At 37.9% G+C, this 25,166-nt stretch overlaps 1 protein-coding gene across 1 annotated transcript in view; it reads left to right on the top strand.

The window, feature by feature from the left end:
• TAF1B (TATA box binding protein (TBP)-associated factor, RNA polymerase I, B, 63kDa) overlaps positions 1-25,166 on the top strand; it is a gene marked incomplete at both ends in the record, with an annotated part of 49,879 nt that overhangs the window by 6,530 nt on the left and 18,183 nt on the right. The window contains 2 exons of the mRNA XM_010016987.1: positions 1,473-1,629; positions 8,127-8,226. Coding sequence (XP_010015289.1) covers positions 1,473-1,629; positions 8,127-8,226 — 257 coding nt within the window. The remainder of the gene's footprint in view (positions 1-1,472; positions 1,630-8,126; positions 8,227-25,166) is intronic.

Genomic DNA, 25,166 nt, shown 5'->3' with positions numbered 1-25,166 from the left:
AGCTGCCTTTAAGCACAAAGTATCCGTGTAAAAGGTGAAACTGTTGACTAAAAGGATTAACTGATGTTCTTCCTTTTGTTCTCTGACGCACCTACGTGATAGACCTCATAAGGTGCTCTCATCTAGTCCTTGTCTTAGTCTGTACAAGTTGTACGCCTGCACTGGTTCTTCTAACCTGTTGCTATGTCCATAGCGCTACTGGCCGCCGTTTTAGGAGCCGGTAGGTGGCATCAAAGACCAGTTCTGGCTCAGGATCGCAGTGTTTGCCGTGACTGCATGCTGCATGTCGGTGGGCGCTGGACCTCTGCCGCTGACCACTGGCTCCTTATGGGCTTGGTTGTCACCTGCCAGCATGACCACGGAGCTGCCAACCTCTCCGAAGTCTTAAGCTGTTTTTTGCAGGCTGCTTGCCATGTCTCTGCAGCTCCCAGCCGGGGAGCTGTAGATCCAGCCCTCGCTGTTCCTGTCTGAACAGGTGAACGGTCTGTGGGGAAACAGTGAGGAAATCTCTACAGAATCAATGCTGATGTTTTGTGCTGGTGTGCTTTAAATTCATTTTCCTTCGTCCTGGCTGGGTGATGCTGTAGGGAAGAGAGGCTTTTCTTTTTTATTCTTACTTCTTCCCCCAACTCCCAGGTTTCACTGCTGAAGAGGTTTCCAACTCACAAATCACTCTATGAAATTAAATTTCTTCTTGCTGCTTCTCTTAATTTTTAGTGATTCATACCAGTAATGAAATAGGGAGGTTTTGTTGTTGGTTGGCTGGGGTTTTTTTTTTTCAACCCTCTTCACCATTTGCTACATTTTTGTTCTGATGGTGTTTCTTTTTCACTGAATTTAGATACGTTTTTTTAAAAGAATATCTACATTTCCACAGTTAGGGATTCTATAGCAGATGGATACACACCTTAACCTCAGTAAAATTTCTGCAATGTAAATAATTCTCTTGTTAAAGTCCTGACTGGGCTGAAGTTTAAAACTCTGTGCTTTAATCACTAACTCTGAGGTATTGATTTAAGTACATAAAATTTTCCCTTGTTTCCCCACTGTTCCCTTATTGCTCAAAGGGAAAATAGTATTTCCAGCTCATACGTACTGTTAGTTATATGTTGTGTAGGTTAATGTCCTTCTAGAACTCCAGGTTTAAGTGTAGCTCTGCAAAAAAGGTCTGTTTTGATGGGTACCAGAGGGAGTTTTGCCTCTTCATGTAATCCAGTGTCTGAGTCAAGTGAATAGTGGTTTATGAAACAGGGTGTCATCTCATATTGTGGTAGACAAATAGAGTTAAGTTGTTTAGTAGAAAAGTGCACAAACTACCCACTACTCAAAGCAGTGATTTCAAAATGTTACTAGTTTGCTGAACAAGGGTCCTTGTATGTGCCTTGTATCTTGTTTTCTGTATACCATGAATACATGTACATCATATCAATTCCTTTTTTTTTTTTTCCTTTTCTTTTTAACATAAACCCAAGAAAGCACCTCTGCGTGCTCTGGATCAGTTGATGGTAGCTTGTATTTAAAGAAGAACCAAAAGGAGAAACTGAGGATGACAATGCCAATGACCCTTTCGTTCTGTTACATGGCATTACTCTGGCTGAGAGAACCAATGACATTATCTGATCTCTTAAGGTATGAACAGTCTCTAGTGAAATATTTGCTGTATTTTTTTATAAATATAATTTAAAAAATTAGATCTGTACTATTTCTCAATTTGCTCAGTAATAGTGAGAAGTTCTCTGCATTTAGTTGTTTTTTCATTGACATAACAATTCACATAGCTGCTTTTGGAGAACATTGTCCTCTGTTGATTGCAATGAATATCAAAGAGCTGTAAGGGAGAAGGGTTTGGAGCTAAAGAAGGTTTTTCTCCTTCTCCCTCAAAATTTAAGATTCACCAGCACTATATGTGCTGTTGTCAGCATGGCAGAATTAAATGAGTAAACATTCTCCAGGGCTTACATCAGTGGCATCGTACAAACGATAGCACTAGCATGTAGTGATCTGAAAGGTACCTAAGTAACTTCATGCAGTGGAGCTTGGGCACAGAAATTAATATAGGAAGTCCTTTTCTGTCTTCATATCTTTTAATCTGTAATTATTAGAGTTCAGAATAACACACCTTTTAATGTAGTAGAAATAAAATGTTCTAATAATAGGGTTTGATGCTAAGTGGAGACCGCCAAACTGTTGCTGACAATGCAGTTCCCTTCTCCCCCCTACAACAAGGCTGTGAACACACTCCTTATTTACTTAAAGAATGAAAAATTCTTCATCAGCTTTTCTTGTTAGCCATAAATATTTTAAATCAAGCCCAAATAGGTTAAATTCAGGAATTCTTAGATTTTCCTTGCAAGACCTTTTGTATACTGATACTCCTTTTTAACAAGTGCTGAAATAGTATGTATTTCTAAAAAGATGGTGAGAAAAACGTTACTTTGCCAAAATTTAAGGAACAGAAAGACTCAAGTGACTGTATGTTGGCAAATCAAATTGAAAACTCAGGCAAGATAAATGAAAAACTGATTAAAAATTCAGTTCAGTTCTTTAATTTTTATTTTTGAAATATATAAGCTGTGAGCTAAAAGGCAAGGCAATGAGTACATCATCCCCCACCTGTGGTGCATATAACTCATACTGCTGCTGAAAGTGTGATGAATGCAAGGAAAGTGTACACCAGAGCCTGATACTCCATTGTGGCCTCTCTCCCCTTGAAGTGCCAACTTCCAGCATCAGTTTCCTACCTTTGTACAAGCTTTCCAACGAGGGTGGGTTTTGAAGAATGCTATTCTGCAAGTACTTTTAAAAGGGGAGGTTTGTATGTGCTCAAGTACAGTACTTAATACTAGTGAATTTATTTCTATGCAGAACAGTGTTTCACCCTTTGACTTAACGTTAGGGGCTGGCTGTTGCCTTCGTTGACCAGAATTGCACAATATCATATCTGCATAAGTAGATAAAAAGAGACTTGTTAAATTTTCAGCAAAATGCCACAGTATTCAAAATTCCAACTAGCACCCTGCCATACAGAAGTATTTATTGAGTAGGTTAAAAACCAGTAGAACTCAAAAGTAGTTTTCAACAACAAAATGTATGACTGACTACTGTCTTCCTAAGGAAATTCCGGAGGAGTCAGAACAACCATAGCATACTCTGTATTTTTGCCACTGATTTAAAAACTAAATATATAAATCCTGTCTGATAAAATGTTTGTAATATGGCAAAAAATCCAAGTAGTAAATTACTATTACTGGGATGGACAAAATGGTTCATAATAAAGAATTATTGCTTAGCCCATCCTGTTTGGGGAGAAAAATAAATTATTATATATCTATTATTTGGTTACTTTATCTTGGAAACTGTGTCACTAAAGAATGCGGCGTCATATGAAGCAAATACATCCTCACAAGTTTCTGTTTTAGGATGATAGTCTGGTTTGAAAAAAAAAAACAACCAACAAAAATCAGCTGCCAAAGTCAACTATTTAGAGGAAAGGCAGATTGTGTTGTTTGTATCTGAATGGTATAATGTGGTATTTGGCACTTTAAAAACTGGCAACTGCAGAAAAGATCTAGGGAAATAATTCAGAACGTGGAGAACATCCTTTGTACTAAGATCCTCAAGAGATGAGCATATTTGCTTGAAAGGATTTAGGGGAAACATGAAAACAGTAAAAAGAGCTGGAAAATGAGAGGAAAAAACAATCAAGTACCAAAAATAGCACAGAAAGGCATAATCAGAAACTAGTAATTGGAAATTGAAATAAGATGATTTGAATGAGAAGGTATCATTTCATTAGATAAAATTTGTGGGTGCAATACTCTTGAAAGTGGATAAATCAAAATGATTCAGTGACTTTAAATGCACTGAACATAGGAACTGGATTAAATGCAGAAAGTGATGTTTAAAAGAATATAATTTGTATTGCAAAGTTTTACCATGATACGATAGTTATATAAGACCGTAATTACATTATCATGCTTCCCTCCCTACCCTTAAGGTCTCTTTCACAAGCTTCGTGAAAAAGAGAAAAGAATTTTAAATTGCATGAACCATGATAAAATACTTGTTTGCAAAGTTATGAATATTTAACTTTAAAAAATCAGACATTTTTTCATGCATTAAGATACACAGATGAAAATAGTGACAGACCAGAGATGAAAACTATGCAGAGAAAACATTAAGTATTCAGCATTAGCTTTTAAATCTGTGTAGGCTTTTTTTTTTTAATCTTTTTTTTTTTTCCTAATTTAAACCACCTGAATTACAGTTGGGCTTAAAGTTCTGCCTTGTTTTTTCCTTAGTTTGGTTTTCTCGGTACCCTGAAGTCAGCTGACTACTGCTCCTCCCTTGTGATACATGCTTAGGCACTATGGTAGGGCAATCTGCCAGCTTTTAAAGGATTTACAACACCAAAAATACACTCCTCCTTGCTACTTGACACACTTAGCAGAAAAACACTACGATTACTTCCTCTGACAGGGACATTTCAGTTTAAAAATAACATTTTTAACAACCTGCTACTCAAGTCTATGCAACACATTAAATCCTTTTTCACTGTGAATAGTCTCACAATACTCCATACACTGTAGATTATTTATCTAATTAATAAAATTGCTGGCTTGTGGGAGAAGTTTCAAGATGCTAGACTTTGAGATTCTGAGAACTAATGCTTTTCAAATGAGGTTATACCTAGGTGTGCTGGCAAGACTAAACTTGTAATCGGTTTGTGGCATTACTTTGTGGCTTTAACAGATGCATCATTTCCTTGTAGCATGCAGAGGACCTGGGATTTTTTTCATACTTGGTCCTTAGTGTACTGCTGCTGTAATTAAAGGAACACAAACTGTGTACTGTATCTGCCACTCAGGTTTCCAAGCACTTCACTGGTAGAGCATAGGCTTGCAAGTGTTTTGATTGTCTGCCTGTTAAATGAAAGATTTGGAAGAAGAAACTGTTCTGAAGTGCTATTCCAAATCTGGACTTTTGGAGTGAGTGTTAAAAACCTGAATCATCAGCACACTGTATTCGTAACAGGGTATTTACACTGTTTCATGTATTTTTAGAATGTAAAAACAACTCTCAACCTGCGACAGAATAGCATTATTTTGTATGGAGACAGTGATTTCAAGCTGGGAAAGATGTCATTATTTTTTAAATAATTGCAGTGCTTTGAATTAGTACAGCCAAGTTAGTGAAAACCTTTTTTTTAAACAAAAAAAAACAACAACCCACAACATTTAGATGGACACTGCTATTGTCTCTTGCAGTGTAAGGATGTGGTTCCAGCATCAGTTTAAGATGATTGAAGTTTCTGTTACTGTGGTCCTGCATAAACATCCCTGCTCTTTCTCTTGCCATGGGTACCAGCATTCATCTTGTTTATGGTATATTAGTTGAAAGAAGTAGATCTGGAGAAAACTAATAGTGCAAAATAAAATTTCACGAGACATTTTAGTGCACGTTAATTTGGTTCATTGCAATCCCTTTCTGCTTTGTGCTGGCAGTAATGCTGCTGCAGTCAGCTGAGTTTGGAAATCTGTCTGGTTGGAATCAAACCCTGGAAAACAAGACTAGTTCTCAATCTAATCCTCTGTCTGAGAAGTCACACAAGTGCTTTTGTCAGCAGGGAGGAGTGTGAGGCAGAGGACTGGCGGGTGGGATTTCCCATCTCAGAGGCAGCAAGCTGTTAGGGTGGTTCAGTTGCAATCACCACTACACCACACCCGAAGGAAGGTCCTGATTGTTTGTCCTCTTCCAGCTGCTACTGTGCTGGCTCAGGAGGTTGCAGCTTGCTGTGTCTTGGTACCAGCTCTTCAGATCTGACAGCTAATTGTGTGATTGCACCTTAACACGTGTCAGCCAAAGCTTATCATCAGCTGAGCCTGTAATGGGTCACTCTTGCTGAAAGAGGAAGGTCTCGCTTCCCTTTCTTCTTTCCTCCTCCTGTGTGATGCATTCCCTTCCCTCTGCCAACTCTTGCACTTGTTGGAGCCATCTGTGAGCCTCCTCAGTTGGTCAGGTGATGTTAAAGAAACTCCTATTTTTGGCAGTAGGGTAATGGGTAGTCTTGCTGTTGTTACATTTGTGGAAGAGGATGACGAACAATAGGAGCACACAGCCAGATGAGAAGGAGGGCAGTACTACTAGTTGTGTTGCGCTTTTAGGACAGCTCAGGGCATTTTGTGAAACCATACCTCAAGTTGAAGTTCTTCAATTTAGTGTGTATGACCTTGACTAAAATTAGCTAAGGAATTGACATGCAAGCTGCTTGGCAGATCAGATGGGATGGCAAGGACAAGCAACCAGTGCTGGGTCTGGATGATAACCTCACCGAGTGTGTGGACCAGTGCACATCTCCACTCAGGGTGGGGAAATGCTATTTACCCTGGTTGAGGAAAGCTACTGAAATTTTGTTAACACCACACAATTTGATTAGAAAGGATTGTGCAATGACTTTTACCACTTCATTTAAGAGACCAACACATAGAGCTTCAGAATAAATGTATCAGGCAATGTGATTTTTCAGATTGCTGTTATTTTTCAGAAGTCATTATAAATGATGGGTTAATTCTAAATAAGAGAGAGAGTTTTGATTAAGAAATACACTTTTCATTTGAATCTGGTTTGAATTCAATTTTCTAATTAAAGTGAAAATTCAGTTAATGTTTAAAAAATGTGCATGTAATTGTAAAGTTTGTGGCCTTTTAATAGAATTTTAGTCAACTTCAATAGACAACATAACATGCAACAAGTGGTGATGGGGGCACTGCACTGGGAGAGGGAAGGTGAGCTTGTGGTTTGCTATGGCCTCGGGAGGGAGGTGAATCCTCCTCAAGAGTGGCTGCTCTGTCTGTGAAGAATGATAGAATCATAGAATGGTTTGGGTTGGAAAGGACCTTAGGATGAATTTTGAATGGAAGTGGCAGGTTGCTGTGCTTCATGAAACTTGGTGTTTCAGTGTGTGGGATTGGATCTAGCTAGTAATTGAAGTGTTTAGGTACTGCCCTGCATTGGGAGCAGTTGCAGACCCTAGCCTTGCAAGCACTGCCGGAACCCAGAAGAGACTTGCAGATTTCTTAGGCCCAAGAAGTGACTAATATATGTAGCAAGATCAGGGTGATAATGCACAGGGAACACAGCCAACAGGAGACAAAATAGTTATCAAATCTCTAATATGATTTAAAGAACAGGGGTTTCTCTGTTTGAATGTTAAGTTATTCAAGTTTAATATCCTCTTCTATCAAGATTGTCTTGGAGAAGAGGCAGGAGGCAGTTCTAGTTTAGCTCTGTGGGAGACCATTAATCTGCTTTAATCTGGAATGACAGTAGCATTGGTTCCCTTGTGAGGATTCATGGGTGTTCGGTGCTTGCTTTGCCTGGTGTGAATGTCAGCTAAGATGCTAGATGAGAGCAGGGGTTTGGTGTGGTGGTGGCTTTTTATTGGTACCTATTGTTAAGTCTTCATATATATATGAAAAAGTAAAAAAAAATCCTAAATAACACTGCCAACCAGTTTTTAACAAAAAAAAAGCTTTATTTAGATGAAAATAGAAAATAATAATTTTGTATTTATTAGTATAGAAAATAGTTTCTATTCATACACAAAATAATGCTTTAAAAAAGTTAGAATACAAATGTAATTAATGGGATTTCAGTTCTGCATATCTGCTCATCATTCGATTACTTTCCTTCCCCCTCAAGCTCCTCCAGGAGAAAGTGTGTGTTTTAAAAGTAAAATTTGCTTAAAGCTTTAGAATTTTGGAAAAAAAAAAAAAAAATTCCATGCCATTCAGAGGAGGCTTAAGGCAGTTTCAGAAATGCAGTAGCTGAAGAATGTGCAGAGCAAACTCAATGTAAGCGCATTGATCGTAAGCTTTCTGCCATAACATTGCCATTTGTCAGTCATATCCAAGCTTGAACTTAAAGGCCTGTTAAATGATTGAGCTGGTTTTTGATTGATGGAACATTTAGGGGTGTGTTGCTTCAGATAAAATTGCTTAAGCAGTGCAATAGCAATGTTACTTCAAATCAGAAGTTGATGTGTATATTAATTCTAGAATAAATTATGCATTTGTCATACTAAATACTATTTTGTTTTGGACTTAATTTTTTTTTTTTTAATGCAGGTTTGTTGTTGAAGGTCATATTCCGTATTTGAATGTTTTCCAGCATTTTCCAGAGAAGATGAAATTATGTGGACTTGATCTTAAGATCTTTTCTGTAGAGGTAATTTTTTTTTTTCTTCAAGGGAAAGATAAAAAAAAATACTAAAACTCAGTTATCTTATGGTATTTTAATTATTTTTTTTTGTCACTGTACTAATAAATTGATTAAATCTGTTCTTCTGTGGTACAGTTGATGTTTCACATTATTGGAGCCTGTGTAGAAACCAGTGCCCCCTGTGACTTGGAATGCTTTAATTTTTAACCAGTCTTATTAAGCTGATTACGTAAGTTAAAATAAAATCAATAAATACTTTTAGAGGAAAAGGTATTCAGAACTTGTCTTGGAACACTCAGAAATAGGACTTGGCTTCACATGTAGGGGCAATGTATTATCCTTTTTGGTTCTTCTTTAAAATATCTCTTGAATTTGTTTCTAATTCCATATTCTTTTCATAAAATATGGTCTAGATGCTATCAAAATTGTTTTCGTTCTTCCTGTACTGGTTTAAATATATCAAACCTAAAATCTGCTTAAGGGGTTATGGCCCTTTTAGAAGCTGAACAGTGATGGACAGTCTTGAGTAAAATGTAAATTTCCTTTATTTAAGGTTATTATGTATTATGGTAAAGATTGCCCACTGGTGCTTGTGTTGCAGAGAAGAAGTTTATTATGGATATTTGAAGTGTTTAAATAAAATTTTAGCTTTTAAGAGAAGAAAGCAGCAGTTCTGCTAACAGGAAAAGCTAGGTTTTGGTCTGCTATAAGGTGTTTGTAGCTCAAGCCCTCAGTGATGATGTTGCAAGTAATGTTACCGTTCTCCAGTAAGTGGTATTTTTAATACCACTGCTTTCCTGTCTGGATAAATAATAATGATGACCTCAACTGTTAAAAATCAGGGCATAATTTTAATATAAAACCTCTTGATTTATTTTTCTGTCTTGTATTTTTTCTGTTAAGGAAAGATCTATTAAAATGTGGGTGTAAACTTTAAAAAAAACCCCACAACTCTTAATTTGCAATATCTCTGTCCTTCTTTACCTCCATCCTTTGGAGGGGTGTTTGTCTCTCAAAAATGGTTACATAGAAGCTGTATTCTGGCCAGACCAAATAAAATACTCCCCCTCCCATCCTACACATCACACAATTCACATGAATTGCAGCTGTAAAAGTTGTACCATACCTCCAAGTGGAAGATCTGGTTTGCAGAGAGGAGATGACAATTGCCTCTGGAGGGTCCTAGTGCTTTCTTTTGGGATAGAGCTGTTTCTGGCATGCAGGATGATCTGATGCCAATGCTGAAGGTGATGTCATAGAATGGTTATAGAATCATAGAATGGTTAGGCTTGGGAAGGACCTCAAGATCATCTAGTTCCAACCCCCCTGCCATGGGCAGAAACGCCTCACCCTAGACCATGTTGCCCAAGGCTCTGTCCAACTTGGCCTTGAACACTGCCAGGGTTGGAGCATTCACAACTTCCGTGGGCAACCCATTCCAGTGCCTCACCACCCTCACTGTAAAGAACTTCTTCTTTTTATCTAACCTGAACTTCCCCTGTCTAAGCTTGAACCCATTACCCCTTGTCCTATCACTACAGTACCTGATGAAAAGTCCCTCTCTGGCATCCTTCTGTCATCAGTCCTTATGAGCTTACTTTCTCCCAGTGCTGTTGGTTCTGTTTATTCTACTGTCCCTCCACAAGCACATTTCCACTGTGGATTGTAGCATGTCCTAGTGTGGGAGCTGGACTTCACAACTTGAGAGCCACAAGCTGGTCAATTTAATCTCTTCCCAACTTTACATAAAAGAGGCAGTCTTGCAACTTCACCCTCTGTCTTACATAGCATATATGCACTTTCCTTTTTTCACAAACTGGTATAAAACCCCCCAAATCATATTGCTTATGACGAATCTGTACCTTATGTGGTCTGTTGTTTAGCTTACAGGAAATTTGTGATCTAAAAACTGAATTTGTATAACTTTTGACTTCCATCGTGTTTGTGATACTGACACCTGCACCCTTCACTTCCAAAGTACAAAGTAGATACTCGTACTAATCAAGTCATCTCTTAAATTTGTTTTCATTTAGATTGTATAGTTTGTTTTCCAGCCACTCCAGTATTACTGTGGCTTCCTCTTTCTAGGAATATCTGCTCCCTGCTTTACCTTCAATGTTCCTTTAGTAATGCATCCTCAGGTTTATTTAGTTTTAAAATTTTTTACTAGATCATTGGTCTGATAATTGCAATGACCTTACTGGCTGTTTCCTATGGTTTTAGAACCGATCTTGCTGCTCGTTGCAGCTCTGAGATTACCGATAGTTTGCTGTATCTAGTTTTGACATCTGAGTTTTGAGAAATTCAAGAGATGAGGTTATTGTCCTGGAGCAGGAAGTCAGATTGTGTAATAACTTCATCCTGAAAATGCAGCCTGCATTCTTTCCTCCTTGATGTTCTGAGTATAATAATCTATAGACAATTATCTTCAAAACCTTTATGGGATTATGACTGTTAAGAACCACGCAGGTAAGATGCCCTAATGCCATGTTGTGCTTCAAGTCTGGTGAATATGAGCTACAAAAATGTTCAAAAACCTTGATAACTGACAGGACTATTCAACATGTCTCCTTTATTTTTATTTGGAACAGATTTTTAGGGCGTTTAGTCGTGTCCTGTGCTAATACCCTGCAGCCCAAATTTGAGTCGAGAAGTACTTATTTCATAGTAGCTTGAAGGATTTAAAGTCGTACTAAGTATCATTCTAAGTATCCATTAAGTACAGGTGAAGCTTAACTTGGTAAAGCTCAGCTTGTATAAAAACATTCTCAGTGGCTTAAAGTTGATTTTTTTTTGTTTGTTTTTTAAGTAACTATTTCCCAGATACTGAAAATATACTGAATTTGTACAAGTTTGAGTTGTTATAGGTTTAAAAAAATAAATGCAGTAATTATTACAAGGTGAGTCACATCTACTTTCTATCTTTCTATGTAATGACGTGTATATGTACATGCACAAGGGTTTTTTTATGCCTCGTCATCTGTATGTGACTAGTCTCCGGCTTTCCAGCTGATGAATTCTGTGCTATGTAATACAAGAACTGAGTCCATATTACTGACAATTTTTCCCAGTCCTGTGTACAGTTTGGCAATTAGAGGTGATTGCAGTGTCAGTCATACAAGGAGAAGTGGGGAGAGCTGGGATTTTTGTCACTAAGAAGGTTGGGGGGGATTTCAGTAATGAGTATAAATACCTGGACAGAAAGGAGTAGGAATGGAGTCAGGCTCTCTTCTCAGTGGTGCACAATGGAAGGACGGGCGTCAACAGGCAATTCCATTTAAACATAATGTTTTTTTACTGTAAGGGTGATTGAATGCTGGAACAGGCAGCCCTGAACCACTGTGCATCTCCACATCTTTGGAGATGCACAAAACCTGACTGGACACAATCCTGAGCAACTTGCTGTAGTTGACCCTGCTGTGAGCAGAGGCGTTGGACGCTCCAGAGGTCCCTTCCAACCTCAAGTATGCTATGAGTCAAATGGTATAGTATGCCTTGTATTCTATTTCACATTTTCAGTGTAGGTGGCAGATAAGCCCTTCATATTTTAGTAATTGAACAGCTAATAAGAAGAGCATAATTCTTCACTCTGCCAAACTGAATTCAAAATACTTGCCACAAGTGTTATGGTATCTGGACACCTCTGTCCAGCAGCCTGGGAGCTTTGGGTATGACTGCTTCATAAATAAAAAGGAGCCACCACCTCTCCATATAATCTTTATCATGATGCGTAACTGTTAGACACGTTTTAGGTCCTAGCTGGAGGTAAGTACTACCTCACAAGTAACTTAGAAAAGATAAAAGTACTTTACAAAGAAGATCTCTGTGTAAAGTGAGTAGTTTATCTTCCATATGTGTTTTATCATTCCATTGCTCGAAGTCTCTTTTCTAAGCCTTCACTTGATTAGTCATCCTATTTATCCCTTCCTCTATTAAAATCGTGTATGTTAGAAGTTAGCCTTTGGTAAATGGGTTTTACCTAAATGCACCATCAGAGGGTTCACAGGGCAAACAGCAGCAGTAGCAGGATGCTCCTGCTTAGTTCTTAGTTCAGAAGTTCTAAGTTCCCAATACAAAAGAAGAAAAGCAAGTTTTCATCTTACTCTGCAAAATTTCCTTTTCCTAAAACAAGTATTCCATTTCATTAAAACTTTTTTTTATACCTCAAGAAAAAATAAGATACTTAAGTTTTGGGTTTTGCTCTATGCAGGATATCGAGGTTGGTTTGGTTTTGTGGGGTTTTTCTGCTATGTGCGATTTGTTTAACTACAGTAAATCCCTGCTGACCTTGAGGTTTGTGCCAGTAGCCAGTGGTCTTTGACGAGCACAATCATCTTTTCTCTTTGGGTGGGGGCCATCTTTGTTTCCTTTTTATTGGACGGGATAGTTATTTCTTTAAAAGCCTGCTGGTGTAGGCGTTAAAATGAATTTGTAAATTAGTAGTGGTATATATAAAGTTTCATGGCTAATTTGCTTTCAGCTTGTTTTATTTTTTTTGATAGTATCTGTCATCCAGTGGAGCTACACACAAATTCCACCTTCCATTTCTGCTTGAAGTAGGGATAGATACATCCTTAAGATACATATTCTCTAGTTTGCTTTTAGGATTTATCTTTATCCTTATACAAAATTAACTCAAGCATCCCTTTGCTCTTGAGCTAGTAATAGCTTGTCCTTGCCATAGATCTGTTTTTCCTTACATTTTTGTCTCAGGACTGTATACCCAATTATCTTTTAGGTAATTATTTTGTTTATTTAAAGTTGGTTCTGCTTTGCTGTCTCAAGTTTACCTTTAACTTTCATTACTTCTTGTAAAACTCGCTACTTTTTGGTGTATTTTACTCTTAATGCATTGTAGACTGTTTTGGGGGATTTTTATTTTTTTTTACTGTACAAAAATACTTTTTGGTTTTTATTCTTACATTCTTCACATCCACATGCAAACTTAAATTTATGTGTATATATAGGTAAGCAGGTCACTCCCATGGCTGTTGGGCAACATGATTTACTAAGGTATTGAAGATAACAAACACGTCACTTTGGAGTATGTGCTGTGTGCAACAGGATAGGTGTAGTCTCATAAATATCTTTCAGATCCTGTTGTTCTCAAGAGCTTTGGGAATGGTCGTCTTTTTTGGCACACAAGTATCTGGACTTGGCGAGGAGCCCCATGTGTGACCTCAGTGAAGTTCCCTTCTCTCAATCTCTCCTCCAACTTTAAAATAACGCCTTTCTTCATAAAGTTATTAAGAATCTCTATTTTTTATTTTTTTTTTTTCCCCTCAGGAATGAGGAACTAGGGGACAGTTGAGCTTGGTAGGTGTCAGATCAGTTCTGTTCAGAATTGTCCACCAATCTGCCCTTGAAGACGAAAGGAACGGGCATTTGCCAAATTGTCATTGCCATGTTGCCTGCCCCGGAGTGTGGTCATGGAAAGGCTTCTCCATAGAGTCCTTTCATTTTTTTTCTTGGATTTTTTCAGTCTTAGAAGTCACTGCACAATTCTGTCTGAAACCTCCTGTCTTCTACAAGGCCACTGAATGCTTCAGTGTTGAGAGTGTTGTTGATATACCTTGCTCTCTAGGAACCTGTATCTTAAAAATGCTGCCTTTTTTGTTTTAGAATTTAATTCCATTTATCTCTTGTCTTCCTCTGTGGTTTTTCATTGTAGTTTTGTTATTTGTTTGGTATTTTTAAATAATCCATTGAGTATTGCTTCCTATAACAAGAAATGTATTATTTAGACACCTTTAACCTTGCAAAGTGAGAAAATTAAAACCCGGGTTACTTTTTGGTTGGCTAAGTGTACATTGTAATTTTTTTTTGTTTCCTCTTTTGTTTCCTCCAACTTAGCCATATTAACAGAAGCTCTGTTTAGTTTGAATGCTGTTCTACATAATTCACATATTTCCATCCCTCGATATCTTGATTCTTAAATAACTCCTAGTGTTACTCTAAAGATTTTTCTATGATACAGAAATGCTTTCTGAGCTTCCAGCTGAGAGGGATGTTAGCATCCTCCTTGCCTTTGCATGTGGAAAATTCTTGAATGCGTTCTGGTAAAGTGAGCAATATGTGGTGCTTGTCACAAATCAGTGTTGTGGAGAAGAATCATGAAACTAAAAAGCACATGTCAGGATTTTCTCCCACCTATTCTCCTTTCGCCTAACTGAAAGGCTTCTTATTTCTTTCTTCTCCCTGATATATAAGTTTGGGGGTTTTTTTTCAGGCTTAATAGCCTATTATTCTACCTTAAAATTACGTCTATTTTTATCTATGTCAGATTAAGGCAATAGCTCTGAGCAGCTCTGCATTGTGTTCAGTTTAATAAGAATTTTAATTCATGGTCCAGTATGAACTGATGTTGACTTTGATGGGAAGAATTTGGAAAGAAATATTTGCTGCCCTAGGAAAAGGTCTACTTCATCCAAAGCCTTCTTTTTCTTTAAAATAAGCTGGGATAGGTGTTGAAGTCAGTATAATTTATTTCTAAAGTAGACTGAAAAACTTCAGCCCTTTTGAGAATGTGCCACTTCAGTGCAGAGTGTTTTATTCTATTTGATGTTTTGGATTTATTTTATTTGAGCTGGAGCAGTATATACTTTGCACTCATGCATTCACACACACCCCCTCCCTAGCCTGGATTATTAAATTTCTTTCCTCTTTTATTTGGGAATGAAAGGCTTGCTTTAAACATTGAGAGATGATCATCTCTATGCTGTCTGGAAACTTTCCAATTCTTTGGTTTCTTCTTTTACACTATTCCATAGCTTGTATTTTCTTTTGTTCTTTTCTTCCGTTTCTTTCTTTACAATTTTTTTTTTTTTTTTTTTTTTTTTTCCTATTTTGCTTGGTTTTATTCTTGGCAGCACTTTCGTATCCGTATTTCCCTGCCACTAATCCTTCTGCCACCCGTCTTTCGATGTCAGCTTCAATCAAGTCTCACTTCTGCTGAGGATTTGAGAGATCCGATTTCTGAGGTGAATTTGCCAAGATACTCCTCTGCTATGAAGGATGCTTGTGTTTTGCTCCTTTGTTCTGCATGCTTTGCTTTCCAGCAGAGCAGCTCTTGAGTTTTGAGTAAAATTATGAGTTACAGTCCTCTCTCTGCTGAGACTTCGTGTTAATTTGATTTAGGTCCCCTTTAGCTATCCCATAAAGAAGGAAAAAGGTTTTTCAGAGCAGCTCCTTGTGGGAGCTGGAGCTTCAGTCAGCTCTCTCCTCTCCTGACCTTTGCTTGGCTGACAGGATATTTTTAGCTTCCCTTTTTTCCCATTACCATCATATTATTTTGTTCAGGATTCATGCCAAGCTAATCATTCTAGAGTTACTGAATCTCCCCTTTTACATTTTTAAAAATACTGCATATTAATGTGGATTGTCCTTTGATGTTTAGAGTTTCTTAAGATTATTTAAAAACCAACATTTGTGTTTCTGAGAGCTCCTCAGTTACTTCCTTGAAGCTTCTTGTGTGTAAATTATCTGGGCCTCTCCTTTGTAAAACACTCAGTTTTATCAGATACTGCTTTGCTTTTTTTCAGACATAATTTTTCTTTTCCTTGCATATAATTTTAACGAGATGGGTTCATATTCTTTTTCTAGTTATAGAGCAGTCTTGCCTTTTCTTCACATTTGTTTCGTGACTTACCCATTTACTTACTGTGAGGTTGAAATTCAAGGGTTTGGGTGTTTTTTTGTTTCCCTGCTGCTTAGTCTTCTTTCATTTCAGAGTATCTGTAGTGCTGTTTTTCGGCTGTTTTGTATCCAGGAGAATGTCCCAGAGCACTACACAGTCAAATCCCCCCTCTGCTTCAAAAGAGGGTTCTTTTATTTGTGGTTTTCCCTTTAGTCCATTGTCCCACGATAAAAAGTGTAGTGACCTACCAGGATTGTATTTGGAGAGGTCTAAAGTGTGTGCTTTCATATCTAGGAGCTACACGTTTTTGTATCATTTACTATCCTACTCGAGAACAAGGATTAAACTCAGAACTTGAGTCCTTCTACAGTGTTACTGAGTGTGGGACTTGTCTTCCAGGTTCAAAATGTTGATGTAGTGTTAATCATTTATGTTACAATCTGGCTGAATGTGGCGGAGTTTTGCTATGGCAGGAAGGTTAAATATATCAAACCTCAGATTTAGGTGTCTGATTCTCTTAATTATAGGCAACATGACAATTGGAATATGGTTATTAATACTTGAGCTGTACAAACATTTTGTGCCTTGTGACCATCTTAACAACTCAGTTGCTCTGTAAAAACTGGTTTGAATTAATTGGGGATGTGCCACAAAAATGTACTTGAATCAATTCAACATTGTTCAAGCATAGTAAAAGCCATTTTGTTTTGTAAATTTAGCTGACAAGTTTAAGTAGTTTAAGACACCTCCTGATTTTGATTTCCTTGTGAATGTTGGGGGCAGAAGAACCGTCAGGTAGCCTGGAGGAAAACATTAAACTGAAGGGTTTCTCATGGATTAAGACTGTTGCTCAGTATTTTGACGATTACCTGCTGTACACAACCACAACTAGGATTTGGTTGTAGTCTTCAGCTTTTGAGGCTAATGGCTCTGTTTTAGAAGTAATTTGGCATTCAGTCCTCATCGATTTCTAATAATTTCTGCCAGTTTGTTATAAAGTGTGAGGGGGTTCATGTAATTTATGCTGCTAGGATTGGTTGAATAGTTTGGCTATGTTCTGACCAGAAGTAGCATCAGTATTACAGGTTTCTTGAAAACTAGTTCTTTGAATTTACAGTACTGAATAACACATGGAAACTGTCTATCACTTCTCTGTCTAGGTGTATTGCTTGGCTTTTTCATGTTGGAAACACCTGTTTGCATTTTCTTGTTAGATACTTTAAGCCTCTTCTGTTTTGTTTCCTGCAGTCAGGACATATCACAAATTCATTAAAATATTTTACTGTGTTTGAAGTGCCTAAACTTAGACAGATAGGAAGCTTTGAAAAGTAGCTTCCAAGGCTTCCTTGGGAGGCTTTGAAGAGTAGCTATCTCTCTCACTGAGAACATTTTCATTAGCTTACATGTAGATAGTAAGAAGGATAGATGGAGATTAGCAGAGGAACTGTTATTAGAGTATTGATGCTTCTCTCTTCTTGCCTACGCTCGGTTCTTTTCCTGTAGGGCTGGGCAAGCTTGTAGAGTCTGCATGTTGCTTTCACTCACAGTGGTAATTCTTCCCACCTTGCACCAAGGACAAAGCCTGAGTACCTTTTCATCGTTCTCTCAAATACAGAAAACATGAGTAGCTTCTCACACAGTAACACAGATGAGCGGTTAGAGTGACGTCTGTACTCAAACCAGGGAAGAGCTTTGGAATGGCTATAGAGCACACTGCTCATGCCTGCCTTTCTCCAAATGGTAGAGCCAGGGGCTAGATATTCTGAGTAAACTCTAAGCTTACATAGCATAAGCTTGTATGAAGCTCTAATATTGATCACTGAAAATCCTTAGAAATCTCATGATGACTGTTTTTAGCATCACTAAAAATATAGGTATTTGTCCTACTCTTCAGCCTGATTCCTCCCTTAGGTTTGCTGGTATCATTCCTTGACTTGTACCCTAAATTGGATGCAATGTGGCTGAGTGCTTTTGTACAGCAAATGATATTTCATTCTTTGTGATTGTTTTATATCAAAGATTCTATTTATGGTACTATAATTTCATAAACTTAAAAGCAGAAGGATTAGCATTTGCTTCATTACAGAGTTTGGGTATGTGAATAGAAGTTTATAAACTTGACAGTATTTCTTAAGTGCTGGTGTTTCTTTAGTTGAGGGTGTGGATTTAGCCTCCTAATTATAGTACTCTTCTAGGAGGGGCAGATGAAGTGAATCACTGTTCTAGGGCTTTATGTTTTTTGTCCCGCTGTCTAAGGAGGAGTGAAATTCCTCTGTACACCTTTGTATTCTGAATATTCCATGAGGGAGGTCACTGTACTGACATTCTTACGGTGGAAATGATTTATACCATTTGGTGACTGCTTCGGTATTGCTAGTTTGATAGATGACAACGATGCATTCTTTAAACTGACACCCTTGTTTTGAATGCTGATATGCTAAATCATTTTCTAGTCTGAAGATGGTTTTTAAAATAAAATGGTCTGACCATTTTTGATGAGTAAACTTTACAAGAAAAGGTTAAATGTGTATCATTGATTCAAGTAAAGACTACCTATGCTTGCAGAAGTGACTTTTACAGATGGATGATAATTGAAATAAAAAACCCCAGTGTAAACAAAAGTATACCACAAGTTGCTTAGACGTCTTCATTCTATTTAGTCTTGGTTTTTTTCACTTTTATTCTCTTCTTTCCTGGTAAAATTCTTAATCCTCTGATATGAGCAGTGTGGACAAATCTTGAAAAAAATGCTTTATTGGGGAGGAAGAACAAAAAAAAGGGCACACTTTCCCCATTCTGCATCTACTGAAAGGTATAATCTCTGAGCTTCACAGTTATGAGAATAAAATGGAGCAAATACAGCTTGAAATTTATCAAATTTTCTTCCTGTCCAACAGTTGACTTAAAAAAAAAATCTTAAGTATACTTGGAGAAAATAATAGTAATTAAAGAAAAATTGAGTGGAAAGAAGACAACCTTAAAAGACAGATACAATGCAAGTTTGGGTTTTTCTTTTTTCTGGCATTGTTACAGTGGGTAACACGTATCTGAAGGGGGCCTATAAGGATGTTGGAGAGGGACTCTTCATCAGGGACTGCAGTGGTAGGACAAGGGGTAATGGATTTAAACTTGAACAGAAGTTTAGATTAGATATAAGGAAGAAGTTCTTCACAGTGAGGGTGGTGAGGCACTGGAATGGGTTGCCCAAGGAAGTTGTGAATGCTCCAACCCTGGCGGTGTTCAAGGCCAGCTTGGAGAGAGCCTTGGGCAACATGGTCTAGGGTGAGTCGTTCCTGCCCATGGCAGGGGGGTTGGAACTAGATGATCTTGAGGTCCTTTCCAACCCTAACTATTCTATGATTCTATGTTCATTTTTTGTTTTCTTTATTTAAAGATTATAATTCATTGACCCATGAGCTGCTATTAAAACACAGAGATACACTTTTTTTTTCCACTTATGTCTGTTTTGTGGCCAAGCACACCCATGAAGTACATGTCAATCAACAGATTTGTCCATGCTATTATGTTTGTGAAATAGGAAGTGAATTTATTTTTTAAAGAATACCATTTGTATCGTTCTCTGAAAGCTGGTGTTATCAATGCTGTTATGTTCATGTACCAGCCTTCATTTAAATATCTGTGTGATCTTAATTATACAGGTTTCTGTAATCCCTTCATGATACTGTTTTCAAATATGCAGTTGTTGTAGCCCAGCTACACCGGAATTATTTTCTAATAACTCCCTGACTTCTAATAAAGGAATGGAGATCGAATCTACTTAATGTATACATCTATCATGCATCCATATCTTAAACACTATGTGGAATTCTGGTTGAGTTTTTTGCTTTTCTTACTTTCCCTCTTCTCAAAGTTGCAGAAGAACTACGAGGCTCAGAGTCACAAGAAGGATCATCAGATGTAGGGACAATTTTCCTACAAGGAACAATTAATATTATCTACTTACCTTTCAACCTCTGAAGAAGAGGTGACTAAGAGGAAGATGTGGTGATAGTTTGTAGAATGTGTTTAGGCAGCAACTGTTCAATGTCTCTTCCAATAGAAGGACTGGGAGGTGTCAGAAAAGGTCAGAACTGGTCTGCAGGTTCAGAATCAAGCAGCAGGAAATGTGGTTTTGTATGTTTTGTGGGTGACTGGTGAAACTTCTTGCGTAGGATGTTCTGGATGTTTAAAGGGCCAGATAATGACTGGACAAGAGACATAAAGGAAAAGGGATCTGGAACTGAAAAATGCAGAGATCTCGCTGCTGAGCAAGCCATAAATGGGGTGAAGCTGGACAGATGTTTGGTAGCATCATTGTGGCTTACTTGGTTCATAATAAATTCCTCCTTACGCATCTCTCCTGCTCGCTGCTGGATGCAAGGCTAAAGAGATCTTTTGGGATTGATGTGGTACAGCCACTTTGGGGTTTTTTTTGCTCTGGGATTTCAGTTAGGGTTTCAGTTTGTGGGTTTTGTGTGCTGGGGAGACTTTTTTTTTTTTTTTTTTAAGGTCATAAAACTTCATTTTTCATTAACTAGTTATCTCACAATAACTGGTTTTTTTTAAAGTCATAGTTCAAGCTTTTAAGTTAGGTGAACTAAATACCATCCTTTAAAGTTTTAGATTTAGAGATCTGGGGATGTTTCTCAGTGAACTTGAAAAATGTTGAAGAATCATTAAATGGTAAAAGTATACAAAATCAATGATTAAAAAGGGTATCTCTAGCCTATGGCAAAGAATCCTAAGCAATGAAAACTACACAGTTTCCTTAAGCAAAAACTGTGCTTTTGAAAAGAGATTTTTCACAGTTGTAATTTTTCTAGCGACCCTTTAGTTTGTTTTGGTGGAGGAAGTAAACTAATTGTTTGTTTAAAAACTCACAATGCAGAATTTCTCATTGTTGGGTAGTAGTGATGATCCCAACACCAGGAGGAGGAAGGAGTGGTTGCAAGAAGTCTGGTCTAGAAATGTGGCAAGAGGAGAAATGTGAACAGCCCTGTAAGAGTAGATAATTTCTAGGTCATGGAGGAGCCATCCTGGAATGGCAGAGATGGCAGCTTAAGGGGTTTTGCACTTTACCCGTAATATTTCTAAACAGCCTTAAGTTCTATGCATTTCTCTTTTGTCCCCAAAAGCAAGCACAGGTCTTGGATTTGTGAATACATTAAGCTAATGCTATCTTCTTTTCATGTCTTTGAATAACGATTAAGGTTTTAAAGTTAAGTGTATGGAATTTCTGAATTACTGGAATGAATTTGCTTTTAGCTGAGACTGGTGTATAAGGTGCTAGGATGTAGTCATTAATTGTTTCATCTCATGTTATTTCTAAACCAAGATAGCTTTTAGGTTAGCATCCGGAAAGTAGCGAGCTGCTCCATGTATCTTTTCCTTCTCTTCATTTCATGTGGGAGTTTAAGCCTGCATTGGTGCACCCCACATGAAGCCAGCACAGCTGCAAGATATTTGGGTCTGTCTCTGCTTTTGATGCTGGTCATTCCCTGTCATGCAACCGACAGTACCTGGTGGCTGCTCCTCCAGGGCTTGGCTGCCGGGGGTGGTGGTGTGCTGCTGTATCACAAGGTGGAAAACTGGGACAAAGAGACCTGCCTGAGGCAAGGGGTGGGTTTGTGGAGCCATCATGAGGAAACCTGAAGATTTCCTAAATCCTGTCAAGTTGTCCCTGTATTTTTTTTTTCCACACTGGCTTTTCAAGAGGGTTTCATATCACTTTATAATCTTCTTCTGGCTAATTCCAATGTCTTCAAGTCATCATGCAGCTCACAGGAAACTGCTGCTGTTTGGATTGCCTCACACTCTAGGTTTGGTGGATTGCATATTTATATTTTAGTTTGGGTTTGATCCAAACAAAGTAATTCCTGACTAAACCTATTCATAAACTCATGGATGCTGGTCAGTTTGTTTGCTCTCTTTTCTCCCAGAGTGTTCAGAATGGAACAATGGCTTTCTGCTTCCCTGGAAAGTGTATCCACTAGACTGGCTTTTAGACACGTTCCTCTGTTTGCTGAGATCCTTTTCTCAAAGCATTCAAGGTCTGATGTATAAGAGCCTCTTTTCCTGATGAAAATTTGGATGAGCTTAATTGCCGTGTGATTTATTTGGTTTTTAATGGTAACTATTTAAAGAATTCAAATTAAGACACAAGCTGGTCATTCTTGTTTCATTTTAAAAAAAAAAAAAAAATCTCCTAAAAGGTACAAAATTCTAGCCATACAAATTCTGCTCATCAGCTATGCTGCTTTTACTTTGCAAAACAAGCAGTGATCCTTGCTCTGGGTGCTGGTGTTTTGAGATACCTTGTAATCTTAGCTTTGTGGGGTGGCTGCCTTTCTATCTGTGGCACCTTTTTTTTTCTGTCTAACTCTGTAATTTTTAGTGCATTTTAACAGGTGCATGCAGTACTTGTCCAGGATAGAAAGTAGTGCAGAATGAAAAGAAGCATGGGCGAGGCTTTTATTTGGAAGAAAAAAAAATAGCTGAGGAGGAAGTTCGCTGCTGAAAGGGTTATTGTAATCAAGTTTATCATGGGAGCTTGCTGTTGTGTAACAGAAACTCTAGCTTGTCCATACCTGTCTTTAAGCATTACTTAATGAAGAAAGAAAACAAACCTACCAAAATATTTATGAAATTCAATAAAATTAGTTCCCAAACTCTTAAATCTTAACATGTCATGACAGTTCAGCTCCCTGCTGGGTGACTCTCTCCATTTTTGGAAAGACTATATTTTTCAGAAAAGTGCTATTTGTCAGAGAGCACGAGCAGTCTAATGCTCAAGCACGTGTCTCTTGGTTTAATAATATTGAATCTCATTTATTCAAACACCACTTTAGTCAGGAATCATGTAATGAAAAAGATGTCTTCCTCTGAAAGTAGCCTCCTAGAAGGTCTGCTGAGCATCTAATGAAAATGTCTTATCTTTTTTTGTCTTTTATCTTTTTTAATTTTCCTTCCTAGTGAAGAAGTAGATCTGGACTAGATGTTCAGTTAGGTTTTTCTCTTGTGTTTGGGCTGCTGGCTCATCCACATGCCATCTTGAATTCTTCAGTAAAACCTGCCTGTGACAATTTAATGCAATCTAATATCCCAGCACACCTGGATTTTTTTCTCTCAAAATTGCATGTACATTGTTTATTGAGTCATCTTCTAAAGTTAATCTTTTATTTTTTTCTATACAAAGGTCCTTTTTAGTGCCTTGCAACAATGATCTGGAGTAATTTGGTGTTTTAAGGTGTAGTAGGTGTTTCAGCTGAAACGGTTATCAAAGGAGAGCAGAAGAGAGATGCTGCCAGTATGAACTCTTCTATGATTTTCTAATTGTATCTTGACTTTTTTTTTTTCCTCCATATTTTCTTCTGTCCATCTGCTGCCAAACAAATAACTTGGGCAACCTCTTTGCCTGTCTTCAAGGTGGACAAACTGATTTCATTCTCCTGTCTTAACCTTCGGTTGCCCTTTCTGCTCAATGGCAGGCCTGTAAAGCAGCAACTTTAATTGTGCACTTGGCCTTTTTGTGTCTTTTCTAGTGGAAGAAGTCTCACAAGCTGTGTATTTCTTAGCAGTTATCTATATGGAGTTGAAGCAGTTTCACCTGTCTTTGTTCTTTTTGTCATTTGGTTACCTTTTAATAATTCCAGGCACACTCTCTCGCAGTTACATCAGCATCTGTATGTGATTCATGGATATCAGGGTTTGGAGAAACGTATCCACTCGTTTAGTCCACATGAAAATGGCTGTGCCAAGTCAGAATCGAGGCTGATTGAACCTGGTCTCCTGTTTCCAATAGTGACCTAGGATAGGATTAGGAGCAGGGTGCCGTGGTAACAGTGCTTAAGATGTCACAGAATCATAGAATGGTTTGGGTTGGAAGGGACTCCTGAAGATTCTGAAGATTCCCTTTAAACATTTTTATGTCTTTTTTGTGTACTCTATCCTTTGGCAAAGAAGACATTCATGAAGAGACTACTCAGAATTGAACTGTGCAACAGAGTCGACTACATTGGGGTTTTTTCCAGCTAGGTTTAGTGAGTGTTGCTTATTTTTTAAAGTTTGTATTCATGGTAATACACAGTGTTAAAGCTCACTTAATTTGTGTGTGATGGCTGTTGCGTTGATTTGCTGCTATTCAAGCAGCTGATGGTCCCTGAGAGGTAGATGGAGGTTAAGCAAAGGAGGAGAAAAACTGTTGTTTAAAAAATATCCATCAGCAGGGTTCATTGGTGTGTGTTTGTATGGGAGGTAGCAAGATTGGTAGTACCATGCGAGTACACACAAAACATGAAAAAAAAACCCAGATCTTTCGTAATGTAGGTGTTTAGGCTTGCTGACCACATTAAGGATCTAGTTCGTAACAATTGGTTCACAAGGTCATTTCATTAAGGTTTAAATACTAATTTGGGTGTAAATTTCACAGCTGATACAGTTATTGTCTTTACTGTCAATTCTTTTATGTAACCTGCATGCACTGTGGCTGGCGTCATCCCACCCACTGTTACGTTGCAGACAACCAGATATATCTGAACCAGTTGAGCAGCAGAAGCAAGGTGAGGTGAACCAGGCTCCACACAGCACTTGACTGCTGTGCTTGTTGTTGGCACTTAATTTTACCTTAAGTGAATTTAAAGCTAGCTTGGGCTCCTGGGAATGTGTATTTCAGTGCAAGCTGCATTCAGAGATGTTTACATACATCGGGCAGCCATTTGGTTTATTACTTTTACAATAAATATCTGTTGGTTTATGGATATGACTTGCTTTATGGAGCGATTGAACCAAAATTCTGCATTGTGATGCAAAGAACCCTTCTCCAACCCTCGTAACTTGATGTTTGCCAAACCTTCAAGTTAAATTGTTTTCTTAGTCCATTTCCTGAGAAGTCTGGTAGACTCTTTTTCAAACTTAACCTAGGTTGAATTTGTTATCTTAAAAATGGTGGAGCCTTACTTGGGTTTTGGATAATTTCAAGCATATCCAAACTCAAAATGTCAAAGATTCCCAGAGACCTACGAAAAGCCAAAAATGAAAAATATTAAGTTGGACCTTATTAGATTCCAGTATTAAACAGCCATTAAAAGAATCACTTGGGAAAGATGTCCACTGCTGAACATGAGTAGCACAGGTGAAGGCAGAGCCTTAGAGAATGTGCAGACATGGGAAGAAAGGGTTCCCAGGGTGAAAATTCACAGGTAGAAGGATTAAGATGAAGGGAACTGTGCTGCAAAGAGTGCTGAACAGGAGAGGAGGGTGGAGGTAGGGGAAATATGAAAGGGGGAATTTAAAACAACTCTGTAATTAATTA

Source organism: Nestor notabilis, unplaced genomic scaffold (genome assembly GCF_000696875.1).
Source record: "Nestor notabilis isolate BGI_N333 unplaced genomic scaffold, ASM69687v1 scaffold23476, whole genome shotgun sequence".
NCBI lineage: Eukaryota > Metazoa > Chordata > Aves > Psittaciformes > Psittacidae > Nestor > Nestor notabilis.
This window is presented reverse-complemented; position numbering and strand designations above follow the sequence as displayed.